Genomic DNA, 20,976 nt, shown 5'->3' with positions numbered 1-20,976 from the left:
ATAATGCAAAGAAAAATTGAAGTAAGACCAAAAGTATAGCCACAGTTTCACTTAGAGACTGCTTCCCTTAACCATTCCTACGGTAATTGTGCTTGCTAAACAAAGACTATTCGTATTGCTCTTTCTGGCCTCTAGGTAGAGCTATCCCCCTTCAGTAAACCATTCCTGAACTTATTGTCAGATGACTTTCCCAGCATGTAAAATGCAAAAATGTAATTTCAGAGAACGTAATCTCTCTTCTGCCCTGTGAATTCGTGCTAGGGTTCTCCATAAGAAACCAATGTTTTTGTTTTAATCAGGAGCACTATCTGCCAGGCTGAAAGTCCTGCTCCATTGAGCAGAAACACAGTAATTGTTTCCTTTTTCCCCTTTATAGCTTTAATTCTTCCAATGCCTTTTAAGAATCTCACTATTTGCAGCAACCAACATTTATAGAGAATGTTGAGAACAACTCTCACTTACATTCGGTGCCTTTCTGAATGCTTCCTATCATGGATTTGCTTAGGAAATCATACAAAGAAAACAAGTAAAAGAAACTGAACAAGATGGAGATTTAACTGACATCCAGAAGACTCATTAATCAGCTACCATTTCTTAGTAGCTGAGAATCAAGATGTAGCTTGTGGCATTTATTAGGATTGGGCAGTACTTCCAATTCAACAGGGAACAGATTCTTCAGAGCAGAGTGGGGTGGGGGTAAAGACTTCAAAGCAAGCCAAAAAAGAAAAGGAAGAAAGCAAAGGGGTTTTCTAACTGCAATAAACTGAATGTCGGGGATTCCTCACTTTCATGAATTTGGAAGCAGGGACAATTGTCTGAGCACAAGGAAATAGATAGTTTCACTTGACAAGATTCAGTCTATGGAGGAGGAGAGTGGTTGGAAAGAGAATCCGCAAGGAAGACACTCATTCAACTTTCAAGCTACTAAGATTGTTGGACGGGCAGGCACAAAAACAGCCAGAGAAGTGATTGAAGCCTAGGAAACAGGCCCCAGGAAACATTAAGTCAACAGGAGTGCTGATTTATCACCAACCTTTCAGTTCTTAGAAGGGGAGGGTTGGGCAGCACAAGCAAATGACAGCTAATGACTTAAAAGCCAGTCATCAACACACCCCAATCAATATCTAAAAAGTCACTTAAAGCAGGCACTATAAATACCACACACTCTGCTAGAGAGAAGTTCCATGAAGGTGGGCTCCAGCACAAGTCCAAAAGCTCAGCAGGCAAAACCTCTGGTCCCGCTATCCCAGACTGACCCAGATTGGATCCTGCAACATTATCCTTGGACACATATATTCACCTTCACTGGTAAGGTACTCAATTTCTCCACCATATTAATGATGGGGGAGAAATTATGATCAGAGCGATGAAGAACAACAGTGAAATTGCTTTGATCATCTGTGAAAGAAGAAGATGGAGAAATGAGATTCAACCCAAAGGGAAAAATTAAGCAACAGAGTGAATGTCTATTTAGTAAGGTGGAGGTGTGCACATGTGCGTGCAAGTGCTTTCAAGTGATGGTGATTGCCTGTACGTCCATGTACTTTTCTTGGCAATATTTCAGAATTATAATACTAGACAACACAGTATCAACAGTAGAGCCATTCAACTTTCTAGGTTCTATCATATCTCAAGATCTAAAATGGACACCTAACATCAAAAACATCATCAAAAAAGCATAGCAAAGAACGTTGTTTCTGCGCCAACTCAGGAAGCTCAAACTGCCCAAGGAGCTGCTGATTCAGTTCTACAGAGGAATTACTGAGTTTGTCATCTGCACCTCTATAGCTGTCTGGTTTGGCTCTGCAACCCAACAAGACAGACACAGGCTTCAGAGGATAATCAGAACTGCAGAAAAAAACAATTCCTGCCAACCTGCCTTCCACTGAAGGCCTGTCCACTGCATGAGTCAAAAAGAGGGCCGAGAAAATATTTACAGATCCCTCACAACCTGGACAAAAATTGTTTCAATTCCTACCCTCAAAACAACACTATAGAGCACTGCACCCCAAGACAAATAGACACAATAATAGTTTTTTTTCCCTTAATGCCATCACTCTGCTAAACAAATAATTCCCTCACCACTGTCAAACTATTCACTAAGGCTGCATTATTGTTACTATTAGTCTTCTCATCGTTCCTATCACCCATCTCCTCCCACTTATGACTGCAGAACTAAAATTTTGTTCCCTGTATCCTGATGTTATATTGATTTTTACATTCTTCTGCTGAAACAGCAACAGGTACATAAAACACTAAGAGGCGAGGTGGCACAGTGGTTAGGGCGCAGTACTGCAGGCCACTTCAGCTGACTGTTATCTGCAGTTCAGCGGTTCTAATCTCACCGGCTCAAGGTTGACTCAGCCTTCCATCCTTCCGAGGTGGGTGAAATGAGGACCCAGACTGTGGGGGCGATATGCTGACTCTGTAAACTGCTTAGAGAGGGCTGAAAGCCCTATGAAGTGGTATATAAGTCTAACTGCTATTGCTATTGCTATTGCTAACACTGAAAAAAACATGAAGTTGCAGATCACTAAGAGACAACACCTATAGGTGTTAAGTGTGAACAACAAAATATATAACTTTTATATTAGATCTGTTGTAATTGTTGTAATCATAAAAGCCAAATCTTACAAGCAAGAAGCTGATAAGAACCACAGCCCAAAATATTTATCACATTGCAATAGACTTGTGTTTCTCAAGCAATTTGATGTAAAATTCAGCTCATCAATCAGCACAGGAATGGCCAATGTAGCACCAGAAGCACAAGAATATAATCCCAGAGCAAAAGAATTGCCTGGATCTTTTTACAACTTGGGTCTTCTGGTCATCCTGCTTTCTAAATATGATAATGGGAAATATCAATATTTTACGCAAGATATGAAAACGTGGTGTCTGGTTTTATATTACTGCATAAGATATACTAGGATAAAATACTTTTTTATCATGCATTTCAGTCTATCGTAGGCAGTTTATACACTGGCAGTGGACATCAACAACTGTCCTAGCATGCTGCGTTGTGACCCCAACACTTCTAAATTAACCTGAGACTTGATATCTTTATTTTAACTTTTAGCTTAGTATAGGTTTTTTGCTTTGAATTTGTTAGGAATATAATCTAATGGTTTTGTTGGCAATATATAAATCATGTAGCAATGCTGTACCTGTTTCTTTAAATCATACTGTAAAATGTGATTGGTTGCTGTTTTCCTCAATCGGCCATAAGAGGGAGCCAGAATGACGGTTAGCTCTCTGTTCGTTAGATGCTGGGCTGATTTGATCTGAGTGTTTTGGAAGCTGGCTGTTAGAAAGTGCCGTGAGCTATTGTAAGTTTTGCTACTGCTAGCAAACTTTGAGTACTGAACTGATTATATGATACTGAACTATGTTATTTAGATTATCCCTTAACTGAAAGACATTGATCACTGACTGTCTTATCCGTGTATGACTTGGACTGTTTGATGGACTCTGATACCTCTATTTCCACGAAAGTAAAAACCTACTCAAACTGTCTCTGTATGCTGGTTTGTGTGTTCTCTAACACAACTCTCACAACGCTTCTCTGAACGCACTCACTCTCCCAATGGGGAGCTTACCTAACACTGGTTATGGGCCCAGAGTGTACCAGACATAGCTAAAGGGGAGTTGATGTTGATACGCAATACCGCATACAGACAGCTGTTTATTGTAGTGATTGTTACTATCCTGGAGAAGATGGTGAGCAACCAATCAACAAGTCTATCGATAATAACCTGGTTGGATGGAACAAACTATGTTTCCTGGTCTATGAAATGCAGTCTATTCCTGCATTCCTGGAAGGTTTATGCAAAACTTTGATCAACATCCTCTATATGAATGGCTATGGGGGTCTAAGTAATGGACAAACCATTGGGCTAAATCAAGTTATTTATTCTGGCACTATATAAAAGTTTAGTTTAGTTTAGTTTAGTTTACTTTATTGTCATTGCACCTCGTACACCAAAATTAAATGCCATCTTCAGTGTGCATTATAACTATAAAAATAAAACACAAACCCTTCACATTCTATAGAACTGAATTGAAAATTTTGGGTCAGTATTAATGGAAAACTGTTAAAACCTAACTTTTTGAACCTTGCTCAAAGTCTTGCCTCTTGCTAGCTAAGAAGCAGTTAGGAAAAGTAGCAGTAAATTCCACGTTGCTTTCTCTGAAGCTATTGAGAGAAGAAAATATAAAAGTAAAGAGCATCTTGAGGTCTAAAATCTGGTTCCTTATTAATTCAAAAGTACATTATTAATCTTTCACAAGTGGCAATTCCCTGGAGACTTTCCAATGGAGGACTTCAATCATTCTATTTATTCTCCCCCCTCCCCCATATATTTACTTTTTCATCCACCTCACACCCCACCCCACCCTGCAGTCAACTACTTTATGATAAAGTAGCAATTTTGCATTGTTTGGGGCAGGGGGAGGGGAGCAAATGGTTATATACCACTACAGGAAGCCCTCAACTTGCAACCATAGTTGGAATCAGAATTCCCGTGGTTAAACAAAGTGGTTATTAAGTGAGCCGTTTTATGACCTTTTTTCACCACGATTAAGCAAATCTCTGCAGTCAAACGAAGCACCATCATTAAGCAAATCCAGCTCCTCTCTTTGGCTTGCTGGTCATAAGTTGGCTGGAAAGGTTTCAAATGGCCATGATGTGATCCTGGGACACTGCAACTCTTGTAAATATTGCATAATGCCAATGGCAAAGCACCTGAACGTTGATCACATGACTGCTGGGATGTTGAGATGCTTGCAGTTGTATCAGTTGTAAGTCACTATTTTCAGTGCCATGGTAACTTTGAATGGGTTGTAAACCAAGGACTACCTACCTGAGTTTGCAGGCTCAGGTTTAACTATCAAACAATGGAACTTGCAGCCTGAACGCCAGAAATAAAAGAATGGGAGAAAAAAAAGCCACGCAAATTCAAGACTTTGATATTTCAATTACGTTTTAATTGAGTCTTTCTGTGTACAGTACATTGGCTTCTGAGAGCCATACTAAAAATTGACTTGTTTTCTGTTGGTTTTGTATGGTTTTTAATCTCTACTTCTAGAAATACTGGTCAGTTATTGAATCAAATGCCTGGGTTCTCATTTTTCCTCAATAAAATTTGAATTCTTAATACTTGGTCATTGGAAATTGGTCATATTTAACCAATTTCGTTGTATTTAAGTACAATGACAATAAAGATTATACTTATACTTGATTCCCCCAACCCTATTTGAGAAAAAGACTCATGACTCTCTAATGGAAATTGCAAGGTAATTTGATTGCATTCCTAAATAGAAGTTGAAAATACAAGGAATTGCAAGGATTTGATTGGAACAAATCAGTCACAAATAAAGTATTTTAATTGGAACAAAATTACAGTATTATATAATGGTATCTCACTTCCACAGTGGTTGTAAAATCAGAAACCACACCTGATATCAACATATTCTCTTAATGTTTCAACGCATACAAGTTTTGTTCAAAGTCAAATTACTTTGGAATCAGTTCACTCATTTAACTGCCATTCTAAAATATGCATTGGGTATAGATTACATATACCTAATATGCTGCAAATTGTTACTCAATGGAACAACATTCATTGAATGTTTCTTGGTGGGAAGGGGTTTTCACAAGCCTCCATATAAATATAAAAAGGGAAAGGGTAGTTACAAGGATGTAAGAAGTCCAACTTTCTAAATCTGATACAGAATTTTTGTTCACTAAAGAACTGCACTCAGAAATGAGAACGCATACTCAGGAAAAGGAATACTGTATGCTTTATATTCTTTAGATATTATTTTAAAAGCAGAGTATGTGGAAGATTGATAAATTATTCACTTTGCAAGAGTCTGGTGAGCATAACAAATAAACATTTAGAATACCCCAATTCTACTTTATTGGTGTGCATTTCAGTTCCTCCACTCGAACTCAACAATTCACAGAATTTACAAAATTTGTCAAGTAAATTATTTACTCAGTAGAATATTTAATAAAAAGGGGCAGCAGGGGAAGCTGAAAAAGCAGTTCCACCCAATTCTAACCAAAACGTGATCACATCTACATTTATTTACATACAGTGTTATTGCTTGGATCAGGTCCCATCTCGATTGAAACAATGGCTCCAGAAATGGCTTTGGGACAGTTCCATTTGCTTTATTAGATGTACAATAAGATTACACTTCACAGGGAGTTTGCTAACTGCTTGCATCAGAAACAGTCACATGGGCTTTAATTAAATTTAACCTCTGTGTATGCTTGTGTGCACAGGTTTTATACTCAGTGATACCTGCCCTTCAAGGAAGGGATCCATCTACATCACAAGTGCTTCACTATTGCAATTATAGTCGGTCCAGATGACATCAATATTTCCATTTGCTCCTAAGGAAGTACATACACATAGACTGTGGGGCTGTGGAGGAACACAAAACCACCTTCTTCATAAAGCAATATAAACACTGAAGACTTCCACTGCATCAGTAAAAACTTTCATAGGTTTAATATGTCGTGCAAATTTTTTTCTCGGCTGAAATCTTAACATAATACAAGCAGCACTTCAATGAGTATCTGGATCATCCAAGCCTTTGGTGGCAACATTTCCTTGTGCAAAGTCATCTATATTAAGAGATGGAAGCTCTCTTTTGCCCTCTCTGTATGAAATTTGGCTCTAGGCCATTTTTCCTACATATTTAAAAACAATTGCAATTGCCATCTACATTCCAATTAACTAGGTATTTAGGCTAGATCGCACGAAGTCACTGCTTAAAACTAGAAGAGGCCAATGCATTCCATGATAAGAATTTTCCGACACAGTCGTATTTTAGCTTTTGTATACTGTATAGGTAATGCCCAAATGAGAGGCAAGATGCACAATTTTGGATAACATAGAACCTATACAGGAATCTGTCCCAAAAGGATTTGCCTTTTGCCATTTTTTTCTCTCTTGTTCAGTGAAACATTACCAGACCAAGAAAGGAGCACACTAACAATAAAAGACAGTGGGTTTTTTTCTACTTTACCTAGCAATAATCATGTTGTCCAATTCAAATTGGACATTTTAAAATGTGTGATTGGTATCAAAAAGAGAGGATTGTTTTTGAGGGGAAAGTGTGTTCCACAACTACCTTGCAAGTCTTTCACTATTCCTCGAAATATCTAGAAATACAGATTTTTATAAGACTTTATTATCATTAGCATATGTATGTGAAGGCTGTTCAGTATCCCAGAGTCATTGCACTGATAAAACTTCTAAATTAAATGCATGAATTATTCCAATTTCTTCAGGGATTTTGGCACAATCACCAAGTTCTGTAGAATAAAATCCCTGAGAACTGATTAAATTAGCAGTATTTCCTCTCAGCTGAAACATCTAGGCTTAAGGGTTCAGACCCATAGGAAAAGTTCAAACCAGTTTCTTATTATTCTCAGCATTCTGTACAGTGGTGACAAAATCCAGAATAAGCTTTGCTGTTTTTCTGGGCCGTTCCATGACTAAATTGTGCCCGCAATTTTCCAGAATATGTACTTGGGCACCAGAGATTGATTTCGCTAAAATGTCTGCTCCTGAAACATCCAGCACCTAGAGAGAGAAAGATAATCAAGAAAAAGTGAGCTCCATGTTGACCATCCCTGGATTCAGCAAGATATTCTGAATTACCTCAGCACCAAATTTGGCTCACAAAGGAACCAATCTGACTGCACAAGGAAACAACTAGGACAAGAAATGTTAAGACAAAAAAGCCACAATTTTCACACTTGTTTTCATAAATGGAGTTCCATAAGGGAGAATATTCGTAGCTCAAGGTTGAAATAAGGGATCCTTGGTGCTCTCTGAGCTTGGTGGTTTTCTTGTTTCTTATCCACACAAGATAACATTATCAGGGCTAGTCTAGCACTGATGTTTACCTGCTGTGGATAATGAAATGCCTGAAAGAAAATCACCAAGCTCAGAGAGCACCAGGGACTCCTAATAAAAAGAACTGTTGCTATATCATGGCAAAAACTGATATGTGACGTATCTTTTACTAATCAATTTTCATGACTCAAAAATATCATTGGCCCGTGATGGCAAACCTATGGCATGTGTGCCAGAGGTGGCACGCAGAGCCCTTTCTCTGGGCACACGTGCCATCGCCAGCTGCTCTTCCAAGTTTTGGCACGCACATGTGTGCTGGCCAGCTGGTCTTTGCATGTGCGTGCTGACCAGCTGATCGTGCTTTCTGATTTCAGCACTCGGTGCGGAAAAGATTCGCCAACACTGCCATAGGCTGTTGGAGATTGTCCATGCTTGTTACAGTTTGAGATGGCTAGCAGTAGAAGACATGGGCTCTATGTGAGAATTAGGGATTTTGAAGAAAGGTTGCTGGAGACTATGACTGTGTACCGTTATATACTTAGGCCCATTCTCATTCAGGCTCATCTAGGTCTTCCCTCTTGTCTTCCCTCTACTTCCTTCACAGAACATCATTTCTCCATTTGCCACCATTTCCTCCTTTTTTTTCCTGTACTTTCATTTCTTTCCCAATGTCAGCTATTTGTTAGCTACACTATATTGCCAAAAGTATTCGCTCACCCATCCAAACAATCAGAATCAGGTGTTCCAATCACTTCCATGGCCACGGATGTATAAAATCAAGTACCTAGGCATGCAGACTGTTTTTATAAACATTTGTGAAAGAATGGGTCGCTCTCAGGAGCTCAGTGAATTCCAGCGTGGAACTGTGATAGGATGCCACCTGTGCAACAAACTCAGTCGTGAAATTTCCTCACTCCTAAATATTCCACAGTCAACTGTCAGCTGTATTATAAGAATGTGGAAGTGTTTGGGAACGACAGCAACTCAGCCACGAAGTGGTAGGCCATGAAAACTCATCCAACATCAGTGTGTGACCTCACAAATGCGCTTCTGGAAGAATGGTGAAAAATTCCCATAAACACACTCCTGAACCTTGTGGACAGCTTTCCCAGAAGAGTTGAAGCTGTTATAGCTGCAAAGGGTGGACCGACGTCATATTGAACCCTATGGATTAGGAATGGGATGTCACTTACAGTAAGTTCATATGCAAGTAAAGGCAGTTGAACGAATACTTTTGGCAATATAGTTTTTTTTTTCTTATGTCTGTTTACAAGTCAGAGAATAGGATCACTCCTCGTCACTGTCCTGGCAATCTCTCTCTCACTGATGACAGAGTTTAGTGTGAAATGACATCTTGGCTCTCCAAGAACAATATAACAGGCAGCAAACTGATATTCTGCAGGATCCAATCTGGGTTGGTCACTGGTACCAGAGGTTTGGATGGGCTTCCGAGCTTTCGGGCTTGTGTGAAGCCCATCCTCAGGGAACCTGAGAAAGGAAAACTAAATCTCTAAATATGAAAACTAAATCTCTACATTTTCCTTCATTCTTAATTGACATTCTCCCCAATCTTGTCCCTCTTTCACGTTGTCCTCTATTAACCTGGGTAATATACTTGGACAATTCAAATGTTGCAGTTTTCCTCCAGTTTATTGAGATCTTCTACCCAGACTGCCTCGTTTACTTTCACAACATTTGCCCTACCAGCTATCTAGAATGTCCGAATACAGATGTGCTGTCTGCACTCAAATGAGTAAACTCCAAGGATGTAATGAGTCTAACCGAGTGTTTAAATCAGGACACTCTCTGGAGTTATTGCTGTGCTGTCCAATGCTATTTCCTCCAAATAAAACTCTATCTGGGCAAGATGCAAGATTGGGTTTCATTAGTGCATACTGTATGCTACTGTTTTATACAAAAAAAAAACCTCTCAAGAAGACAGAGTATGCATTTGAGACCATAGAACGGTCACCACACCTACTCTTTCTTGACTGATCTTGAAAAGCGGGTCTGCCATGGTTAGTTTTTGGATGAGAAACCAGGGAATCCACTAGAGCAGCCAAGCGAAGTCCCCAAGGAAGGCAATGCCAAAATTCTTTAGTGTTCTTGTAAAGAAAGCACCACGGCAAGTCCATATACTGTAGTTGCCAGGAATGGACCTCAGCTCAAGATAGACTTTACTTTGCTTATGTGTGATTATTTTTAAGAGGTTCTCAAGGCATTGCTGCTCTTGCCTTTAAAATTCTGCAATTGTAACAAGAACCCAACCCTTTTTTTTCGAGGAAATGCTGGGTGGAGAAACTAACATGGCCTGCCACCCTCTTACATAATAGCTTGGAGATAATGTCTGCACTTGGAACGCAGTAAGATGGTCTATGAAACTGTTGATCTGGAGCAGACAAGGTGCCAGCCCTGGGTGTTACTTAGAACCCTGACACAAGGTTTCTCACACACATGCACACACATGCACATCCTCACTAGTAGGAAAACAAAATTAGAAAGACTAAATTGGAGGGAAGGAGTGGTGATATCATGTGTACTTTGATCGTTGCAATGGAGGTCTGGTGTGTTTTTTGACCAGCATGTATGATGGGTTTCCCTTGATATGCCAGTTATTTTTGATGTTTGGTTGGGTATTTTGTTTTTTATTTTACTGTTTTTAATCTATAAAGACATCCAGAGTTGTTTTGGAGTATGGCAGCATAGAAATATGAAAAAATGTAGCAAATAATATCCTGGAAAAGGAGAGAGAAATTGCAAACCTATTAATTTTCAGGCCATAAATTGCATGAAATCCAATGGGAAGTCAGGTTGTATAATTTTAAAACTGCTTCTGAGATAAAGGGGATTGCAGCATGTTATTCAATACCATACAGGTTGGGGCATTATATATTTCACAAGTGAGTGAGGCAACGTTATACTTAAAAAAAAATAGTACAGACTGGTCTCGATTAAAAATCCCAGAGGGAAACTGATGTACCTGATCTTGCTTTCCCCAGATAATCTGCGTTGTAGCTTTGATCTTGCTCATGTTGTTATGGAGGCAACCCCGTGACTTGTCATCCATGAGCTCTAAAAACACTTTACAGAAAAGAAGAAGAAATGAGGTGGGGGAGCAAATCAGCCCACTGAAAGCAACATGGAATTCCAATTATGATGAAACAGCCTTCAAGGTTTTCACCCAGAAAGAAAATAATGGCAACAGACTGTTCTCAATGAGACAGCACAAACAAGGAAAATAATTAGTGAGGTTAGCAGGAGGAGAGCCTGCACAGGCAGAAAGAGACAAAAGCTTTTTCAGACAATTTGATGGTTGGCTTCACAAGGCATACTTAACAAGATCAATTGAGGAAACAACAATGCCAGGGCGAGGAGGGTCCCTCAGCTTATGATTCAATGCATTGGCCAAATCCAGAGAAAATGCTAAGGCTAAGAGAGTTGGGGAACAAACCCAGCCATTCATTGATTAATTCCGGTTGCAGCAAAATTACATTTCCTTGGAAAACAAACACATACGGAACACTTTTTTTCCCTGTGGTTATAACCCAAACCACTGTTCCCATGGCCATTTCTCCATCTTCTCACAGTCTCAGGTATTTGCTCTTAGCTGCACATCATGCATTTCTATACCAATCAAAAAGCAAGGGGGAGGAATTGAAATGGGGTGTAAACAGACTCTGCATTTAACCTTAACCAAAATCCCTCAAAATGAGAGATTTACTCAAAGTTAGAACCAAATTACAATGAAGACAGGAAGCACACAAGGAATTAGTTAGCAGAGGCTTCAGAAATCAGATGTACTAAAACACCCACTTCAGATTTCAGGTCCCCAAAGCTAAAGGCTTCTATTTGACTATTATTTCATTATGCAGCTTCCATCCAGTGCTACTGGATTCTAGTCCTTTAAATATGCACATTTTCTTTAAAAAAAAAAAACCTAAAACAGTTTACAAATTAAACTGTTTTAATTCTTGTCAATATTGGTCATAGCCCAATCTACCTCACAGGGTTGTTGTTGTTCAGGGGTGGGTTCGATTCTTTTATTGCCGGTTCACTCAGGGGCGCGTTTGATGCGCGCTATGCGTGCATGCGCAGTAATAAAAAATTGCTTATGTGCATGCTCAGAAGCAAAAAACAAGATGGTGGTGCCTATGGCACCAATAGAACTGGTTCGGATGCACGGCGGCCAAGTTACTACCTACTCAGTCGAACCGGGCCGATACAGTAGGAACCCACCTCTGTTGTTGTTGCAGGAGAAAAAAAATTGGAGGGAGCATTACATATGTCACTTTGATCTCATGTACAAAAAACAGGATATATAGTAAGTTGAACAGATCGCTCTATCCTGTTTTGGCATTGTTTCAATTAATGAAAAACACACTATAAATTTTTTTCCTGGATAAAAATTGATAAATAAATGAATCAAGTGTCCTCAGTCAGTAGCATCAGCAGAATCAGATGAGCTCATCAAAATGACAAAATGCAAATCCAACCCATGATGTCATGTACAAAAGGTGGAGAGCAATTTTCCCTTCTGGAGCCTCTGCAGGTGTTGCTGTTTTCAGCTCAAATCCCAGAGTAAATTATCTCAAGGCACTCACATTTTCGGTAAAAGTCATTATGTGGGATCCGAACATCAACAAGGCCCTGTAGGATCTATGAATATAAAAAGAGATATTAAAAAATGAGGCCAGGACACACCATTCCCTCTTTATTAAAAAAAAAACCTAATTATGTTGTTCATTTATTCATTTCCAGGAGCTTGCTGGGGATTTGCAGACAATCAGACTCTTGAACACTCAGATTTGCAGTTTCTGTGTTAAACAACTAATTTAAGTTATAAGCTATTTAGAGACATAGGACAGTAAAGAGCTGGGCAGGAAAAGGTGAAAAGCAGAGGCCTATTGTACAATCTACAATTGTATTACCAGAAAAAAATAGACTAATTATATCACATGCCTGGTTATTAAAAAGTGAAAATGTGAGGAGGGGTCAACATCACGATGTCACAACGTGCTGTCTCGATACTCTGAGACTGCCATTGACACTTTTGCTATTGGACAGTCCATTGAGACCTAAACCGTCCCGTAGAGATGGTGATCAGGAAGATGAAGCCTTGCTGGTCTCAGGGACACCACAAAGTCCCTGATAGACCCAGGGGAAGTGCTTCAAGCTGGCGGTAAACAGGCAGCCCCCAGGCTGATAAAGTCGGGACGGCTCCAGAAGGAAGGAAGTGAAAAGAGAACGTGAGTCCATCTGGTGAGATATTTTTTCTATTTTGTGAAAGACTGCCCAAAGAAAATTTTTAAAGCCAAATTAGATTCTTAAGCAAAAGAATTGAGTGGCAAAATTAACCCGAAGTGGATTGCTTTGGAAAGCTTTTTTTTCTTTGTAACTATTCTTTGTGGATTGAGGTGCTCGCAACGTTTTTTATTTCTCCTCTTAAAGTGAATGGATTGATTTTTTTTCTTCTGCTTTTTGTTGCTTTATTTCTTGACTTCTGGACCTTCTTTCCTATTTTAACAATTCTTCCTATTACTTGTTATTAAAAGAAATCTAAAGAACTTTGTTTCCTATAAGCCAGAGATAAATATTATAAAGTGAAAAGTAGCAACACTGCCACTCAGAGATCAGAGGCTGGAGTTTTTGAAACAACATATCTCTTCTCTTTCCTTCTTTGATTTCACTGACTTTGTAGCTGAAGGGTTTGCAACTTGTTTATAGAAACTGATAAAGAGCCAAGGGCATGAATTGTTTTCACAGGTGCCTTTGAGAATTATTTTGGCAGGGGAAAGAAAGTGGGGGGAAACAGAACCCTTCTCCTTTGAAGAGCATAAAAGAACTTGTGTTCAAGTGAACCTAAAATAAAAAATAAAAGAGGCCTGGAAGGCTAGAGTGGCAGTGGCTATTAGTTTTTTTTCTTTCTTTCTTCTTTTTTTGGAAACATGGATCAATATTCAGATGAGGAAACCTTAAAATTCCAAAATATGTTGGCTAGAATTCAAAATCTATTGGAAGGATATGGGAGAATTGAGAAGAAGTTGGAAAGACTAGTCTTCCTCCAGCAAAAGATGATGGGCTTGGAGCCCCAAAAATTAAAGGGGAAAATGAAGATATAGAAGATAAAGACAAGACAATAGATGAATTTATTAATGGAGCAAATGTGGGTTAAAGTGGAAAGAAGGGAATATGGAAAAGGAAATTCGACAAATTGGAGCCCTACCCCAGATTCCAAGATACAGAAGAAAAAAATGGTAATGATGATGGTCTTAAGAAGAGAATTTTTTTCAGAAGAAAGATTGACAACCAAAGACAAGCTAATTTTACTGAAACCACTTGTATAGAGAGGAACAAATTGCTACAACTTTTTAATCAGCAAGCATTGTTGAACAGACAGGCAATAAATCCTTGAGTTTACAAATTATAGATGGAAGAAAACTGTTAGATGTGAATGAGACTTTATGCATTGGGATTTTAATCATTTTACTCATTTAAAATAGCAAATTGCATATAATACATTAAAATGAAGTATATCAAGTGAAAATCATTAAAATGAAGTATATCAAACATTTACTATTTTAATATTACCAGTATTAAGTGCCATTTATATATTCATTTCAAAGCTCTTTTTTATTTAATCCAAAATGAATTTGAAAAGATAATTGTAGTGAGTTTGCTTTTGAACAAATATTTCTAAATTTATTTGTTTACAATTTTATTCGTTTTAAAATTTTATTAGTTTGATTTGATATAACACCTCTTTCGTTGTTGTCTTGGGTGACATCTGTGAAAAAAATTCAGGTGCTCAGGCATGAAAATGTGCCGCTCAAACACTATACTTTTCTACCCACACTGAAAAAAAATTAGAGGGAACATTGGTTACAGGTGGTCCTTGGGTCATGTACATTCATTCAGCAACCATTCAACATTACAATGGCCCTGAACAAAAGGGGCTTACAATGACTCCATGAAATTCCTGCCATCGTAGCATACTCACAGTCACTGGATCACAATCTACACACTTGGTACCCAGCTCACTAATACAGCATTGCAGCGAGCTATGGTCGCATGACTGTGATTTCCAACTTTCCCGACATCAATGGGGAAGCTGGCAAGAAGTTTTAAGTTGCAGCCACTTGAGGTCCTTAATGAACTGCATGGTCCTCATTTAAGAATGGGAATTTCTTGTTACTAGTCATAAATAGCAGAGACTTGAATATTGTGTTCAAAATATATACACTTTTTTTCATATTGCAAAATAATTCAATGTTCTTTGCAACTACTAGGTAAAGGTAAAGATTCCCATCGCACATATGTGCTAGTTGTTCTCGACTCTAGGGGGCAGTGCTTATCTCCATTTCAAAGCCGAAGAGCCAGCACCTCCGAAGACAGCTCCATGGTCATGTGGCTTGCATGACTAAATGCCAAAGGTGCACTGAATGCTGTTACTTTCCCACCAAAGGTGGTTCCTATTTTTCTACTTGCATTTTTACATGCTTTCGAACTGCTAAATTGGCAGAAGCAGGGACAAGTAATGGGAGCTCACTCCATTACACAGCACTAGGGATTTGAACTGCCAAACTGCCGACCTTCTGACCAACAATCCTCTGGAATTGGGCGGCCTATAAATCGATTTAATAAAATAATAAATAACATGCTCAGCGTCTTAGCCACTGAGCCACCACATCCCAATGTCAAATGTCAAATTAATGTCAATGTCAAATTAAGCAACAACTGTGAGGGGGGGGATATTGTTTTTTATTTTTTGTATATTAGGTTTTTATTTTTGTAAATCGCCCAGAATCACTGAGACAGTGGGCGGCCATCCAAATTTTATTAAAATAAATAAATAATATGTGCATGTTGATATAAATTTGCTAGTTTAATTTATTTTAATCTCTAAACTGTGTTAACAGTTTTCAATTTCTATTAAATATACACCATGGCACTTAGTTTTCATTGGTATCTACAATGTATTATTTGTAGTCTACAACTAACAACTAAAACTAACTAATTTGGGTGGAACGTCTAGTTAAAGATATTTTCCAATGATGCCACTTGCTTACTTGATGGGGCACCTTGAAGCGAACATAAGAGCACAGTTTTAACATGTCTCCCATTTCTTCCGGAGTGGATGGAATCAAAGGAATGTGGTCAATGCAGTTGTTCTCCTTCTGCTCCCGCAACTGTTTTATAAAATTGCTTTCTTTGCTATTGACAAGACCTGTAATGAGAGGAGAAGAAACATTGTGTGCTAAGATCAAAAGCAACAGATTTTCTTAATAACCTTGCCATAGAAATTTTCATTTAAAATTAAATAAAATAAAAAATGGGAAAAAGGAAGAAAAGGAAGTGATAACAAGACATGACTTGACTTAAGGATTTAATTGGAAATTCAGTTAAGTGCATGGAGTTACAAATTCAATTAAAAATATCGCTATTGTTGAATTCAGTGAGCATTTATGAAGCATCTCCTACTCTAAATAGTACAGTAGACTATTCCCTCAACATTCTTGCACATCTGGAGGGTACCAGGCTGGGAAAGAAAGATCCAGAATGAGTCACCAGTGTCCATTTCCACTAAACAGGGACTGCCCTTGGAAGAGAGAAGATGTGCTCCAAAATGTTTTAATTTCTTGATATCAGATCACAGCAAATGATATTCAAACCACAGTCCAAATGTGGCCCTGTAGCCTATGACCAAGGCTACAGCAGGATCCCCAGTTGTGATATAAAAGTCAGTAACACACCCCTGAAATCTTGAAATTAGTTATTTCCCTTTCAAAACTACAACAGAAATATGTTAATGCAACCTTCCCCAAAACTGAGAGTTGTGCAGACAAATAGGCCATTGAAATTTCTAGAATTTCAATGGCCTAGAATTGATCTTTGCAGCTTTTTTGTCTGCAAAGAGAAGGGGGGCCAGCCGAGGCTGAATCATCATCTCCGTGCCGGAAATCCTTAGCTGTTTCTTCACAGCTCAAAGTAAGATCCCTCCACTTAGAACAATATTTGAACTATTTATCTGATTTTAATACAAGCAGAGTCCGTATCTGAGAACCTTATCTGCTTTTTTTTTTTAATCCAAGCTTCATTTTTTGCAAGAGCTTCCTTCGTTAACTTGGTTATTTTTTTAAAAAAGGCTCCTAAAATGGCGATTGTGCATTCTCCGTAACAATGCTACCTCCCTAATCTTTTTTGCAAAGAACAGTGATAAAAGTTCAAAGGGAGGAACAGCCGGTCAGCAGTTTCTTATTAATTAGTTTCACTTCTCTGAAGAGTTTACAAGACTTTTCTCTTACCAACTTTGCTAATATATATTTCTGATATAGAGAAGTCTAAAATGGCGCTGAATATGCCGAGCTGCTTCATTACAATGCTTTTTTTTCTGAAACCTTTTGAAAAATCCTAAAGAGCTAACAAAGGGGTGATTTAATACCTTTTTTTTCCGTAAGCTGCACAGCGAGCCAGTAGAGTTTGATTAATTGCTTGAAGATAAGACTTATAATGGCATCAAAATTAAATCCTGGGCTGAAACCTCCTCCTAGAAGCACATCCCCAATACCTGGCACAAAGTTGCAGCTTCCACCCTCTATGCCCCCTACTGGAGATGTGCTAACGAAATAACTTTTTTTGGAAACCTTCAGAGAATTCAAAGAGGAGATAAAGGAGATAAAGGAGGAAATAAGAGAGTTTAAGGTGGACTTATATGATAAACTTGATACTAGGATTGCCAAAATAAATGATGATATGCTGGGACTTGTAACTGTATTGACAGAACATGTTTCTGGAATTGAAGATAACCTAGAGGTTCTTAATGAAGCTAATACCAATTTGCCATCCAAAACTGAGGTGGTGCAACAAAAAGTTGAAAATGCTGAAAAACAAATTATTATGATACAGTACAGGCAGATGGAGCTGGCATTAAGAGTCAGGGGGTTGCGTGAGGATAAACAGGAGAACTTGAAACAGATTTTTTCAGAGGCTTTTGACTGTCTGGTGGGAAGACCGGGGTCCAACTTTGACTGGCAGATCGATAAAGTTTATCGCATTAATTCTTGAGCGGCAAAACAGAAGCAACTTCCCCGAGATGTAGTTATATACTTCACCACAAGAGAGTTCAGAAACATGATACTACAAGAGTCCTATAACACCAGGCTTCAAATTGGCGGCCAGGATTTGATTGTTTTGAAAGAAATACCACCTCAAATGCTAAGAGCCAGGAGAGACTATGCTTTTCTAGTGGAAGAACTCAGAAACCGTCAGATACAGTACAGATGGGATGTACCATTTGGTATTATAATTACATTTGACAAGCAAAGATATCGTCTCAACTCTGTATGGAAAGCTCGAGATTTCTATCACAATATTCTGAAGGTGGGACACTCTGCACCATCTGGATCTGGAGAAAGACCACAAGAAGGACAAGATAGACAGCAAACCACACAACTACCAGACAAGACGTACCATCTCCCCTCCCCGGAAGGGCAAGGTGTCATGGAACAAAAACCTAGCCATATGACTACCAGACAAATGGAAAAACAAGCTAAAATGCAACAACCTCAACAATCACCGGCCATTGATCAAGGAGTTACAGCAACAAGCTCAGAAGCCGTGGGAGAAGCTAGGCCAAAGGTTAAACAGGCCATGCAGGAGGCTCTAAAAAAGCTTCAGGCAACCAAAGATGACAACTAAGATTTTAACATGGAATGTCAATGGACTGAATTCTCCACAGAAGAGAAAGAAAATATTTCACTATCTTAAACAGTTCAAGAATGATATAATTTGTTTGCAAGAAACTCATATCAAATCAACTGATCAAAAATATTTGCTTAACCCCAAACATGGTCAACATTTTGTGACCTCTGCTACGGAAAAGAAAAATGGTATAGTTGTATACTTAAGAAAAGACATCAAGGCTGAACTAATTGAAGCAGATCCCTTTGGAAGATATATCGCGCTAGATCTAATCTTAGAAGGGAAAAAAACATTACTTTTGGGAATTTATGCTCCTAATCAACAGCAAGACGGATTCTATAGAAATCTTCATGCTAAATTAGTACAGTGGGACTATAAGTCTTGTATACTATTGGGTGTCTGGAACGGTGTGATTGACACTAAAAGAGATAAGAAGACCTCTCGCCCAAATACTAAAATGCGAGCTAAGCTACCCAAACCTTTTTTTGACATGATGGACAACTTTGAGTTGAGAGATATTTGGCGAGAAAGAAACGCAGAGGAATATGATTTCACCTTCTTTTCTGATAGACATCAATCCATTTCAAGAATTGATTTTATACTAATCACTAATGATTTACTTTCTAGGGTGAAGAAGACAAAGATTGCGGTTAGGGTCCTTTCAGATCATAACCCAGTTTGGATGGAATTGGGAAGGGTAGTGCAGGCAAGAAGGTCTTGGAGGCTGAATGAAAACTTATTCAGATATGAAAAGTACATTAATGATTTTAAAAAATTGTTATCTGAATACTTTGTTCTGAATATGAACAAGGGTACACCTATGGAATTTGTATGGGATGCAAGCAAAGTGTATATGAGAGGAGTACTGATGAATATAAACAAAATACATAGACATAAACAAGGGCTAAAACAAACAGAATTGGAAGAGGAAATTAAAGGGAAAGAGTTGGAGTTAACATTGAATCCAGGCGATACAAAGATTAAGGAAGCAATTACCATATTAAAATCCCAATTTGACATGTTGATCTCTGAACAGGTAGCCACTAGTTTATTATATGCAAAACACAACACTTTTTGTAACGCAAATAAACCAGGCAGATGGTTAGCTTATCAGATTAGGAAAAAAAGGAAAACTCGAAATGTAACCAAACTGATTTATAGAGGGAAGGAAGTGTTTCAACAGGAGGAGATTCAAAAGGCATTTCGGGAATTTTTTACAGAATTGTATAAAGGGGGTAAAATTAAGGGTTTAGATATAGACAAATACTTAGATAAAGTGAAAATACCCTTAGTTAGAGAAGAGTACAGGCAAAAGTTGAACCAACCAATAACCTCAAGGGAAATCTTGCAGGTAATTAAGCAACTAAAGTTAGGGAAAGCGGCAGGTACAGATGGCTTGACAGCGGTTTACTATAAAAATTTACAGTTAGAAATGGTAGAACCTCTTAGAGAATTATTTAATAAGATTCAAACGGAAGGTAAAGTGCCCCCATCTTGGAAGACAGCGTTTATATCTTTGATACCCAAAGAAGATCAAGATACTACCCAACCAAAAAATTATAGACCTATTTCATTACTTAATGTAGATTATAAAATTTTTACTAAAATACTAGCAAATAGGTTAATGTTGGTTATTCAACAATTGATACACACCGACCAAACAGGTTTTATACAGGGGAGACAGATGAAGAGTATTGTTAGACTAATTATTAATGCATTAGAATATTTGGGAAAGAACAACCAAATCCCTGCTGCGTTCATATTTCTGGATGCTGAGAAGGCCTTTGATCGAGTTAACTGGCAATTTCTGTTGAAGATATTGCAAAAAATGCAGATAGGAGATAGCTTTTTACAGTCAATTAAAGCAATATACCAACAACAAACAGCTCAAATCATAGTCAACCGAAGTTTAACAGACCCTTTTCAAATTGGAAAAGGTACAAGACAGGGCTGTCCTTTGTCCCCACTATTGTTCATTATAACTTTGGAAGTACTGTTGAATAAAATACGGGGCTTGGATGGTCTAAAAGGGATCAAGATTAGGCAGCAAGAATACAGAGTCTGCGCTTTTGCGGATGATTTGGTCATAATATTGGAACAACTGCAGGAATCTAGTATGGTTTTAATGAATACGATTAATCAGTATGGTCAAGTGTCTGGTTTTAAAATAAATTTAGGAAAAACAAAAATATTAGCTATAAATATGAATACTAAACAAAAGGAAGAACTAAGAGGGATGCTAGGATGTGAGGTAGTCAAAAAAGTCAAATATCTTGGGGTTAATATTTTAACCTCAAACAGGAAATTATATAAGCACAATTATGAACCACTTTGGCATAGTATACAGATAGAGATGAAAAGATGGGAGAAATTGCACTTATCTTTGCTGGGTAGGATAGTGGCA

At 38.2% G+C, this 20,976-nt stretch overlaps 1 protein-coding gene across 1 annotated transcript in view; it reads right to left on the bottom strand.

Annotated features, from left to right (window-relative positions):
* Positions 1-5,364: 5,364 nt before the first annotated feature.
* The window catches only part of ABHD6 (abhydrolase domain containing 6, acylglycerol lipase), a 22,008-nt gene continuing 6,396 nt past the window's right edge, over positions 5,365-20,976 (bottom strand). Inside the window, exons 2-5 of the mRNA XM_032239097.1 lie at positions 15,941-16,152; positions 12,476-12,530; positions 10,855-10,955; positions 5,365-7,598 (exon numbers count right to left, since the gene is read on the bottom strand). Coding sequence (XP_032094988.1) covers positions 7,422-7,598; positions 10,855-10,955; positions 12,476-12,530; positions 15,941-16,152 — 545 coding nt within the window. The 3' untranslated portion in view covers positions 5,365-7,421. The remainder of the gene's footprint in view (positions 7,599-10,854; positions 10,956-12,475; positions 12,531-15,940; positions 16,153-20,976) is intronic.

This window comes from Thamnophis elegans, chromosome 2, assembly GCF_009769535.1.
Source record: "Thamnophis elegans isolate rThaEle1 chromosome 2, rThaEle1.pri, whole genome shotgun sequence".
Taxonomy (NCBI): domain Eukaryota; kingdom Metazoa; phylum Chordata; class Lepidosauria; order Squamata; family Colubridae; genus Thamnophis; species Thamnophis elegans.
The sequence above is the reverse complement of the archived record's forward strand: the minus strand, read 5'-3'. Positions and strand labels throughout refer to the sequence as shown.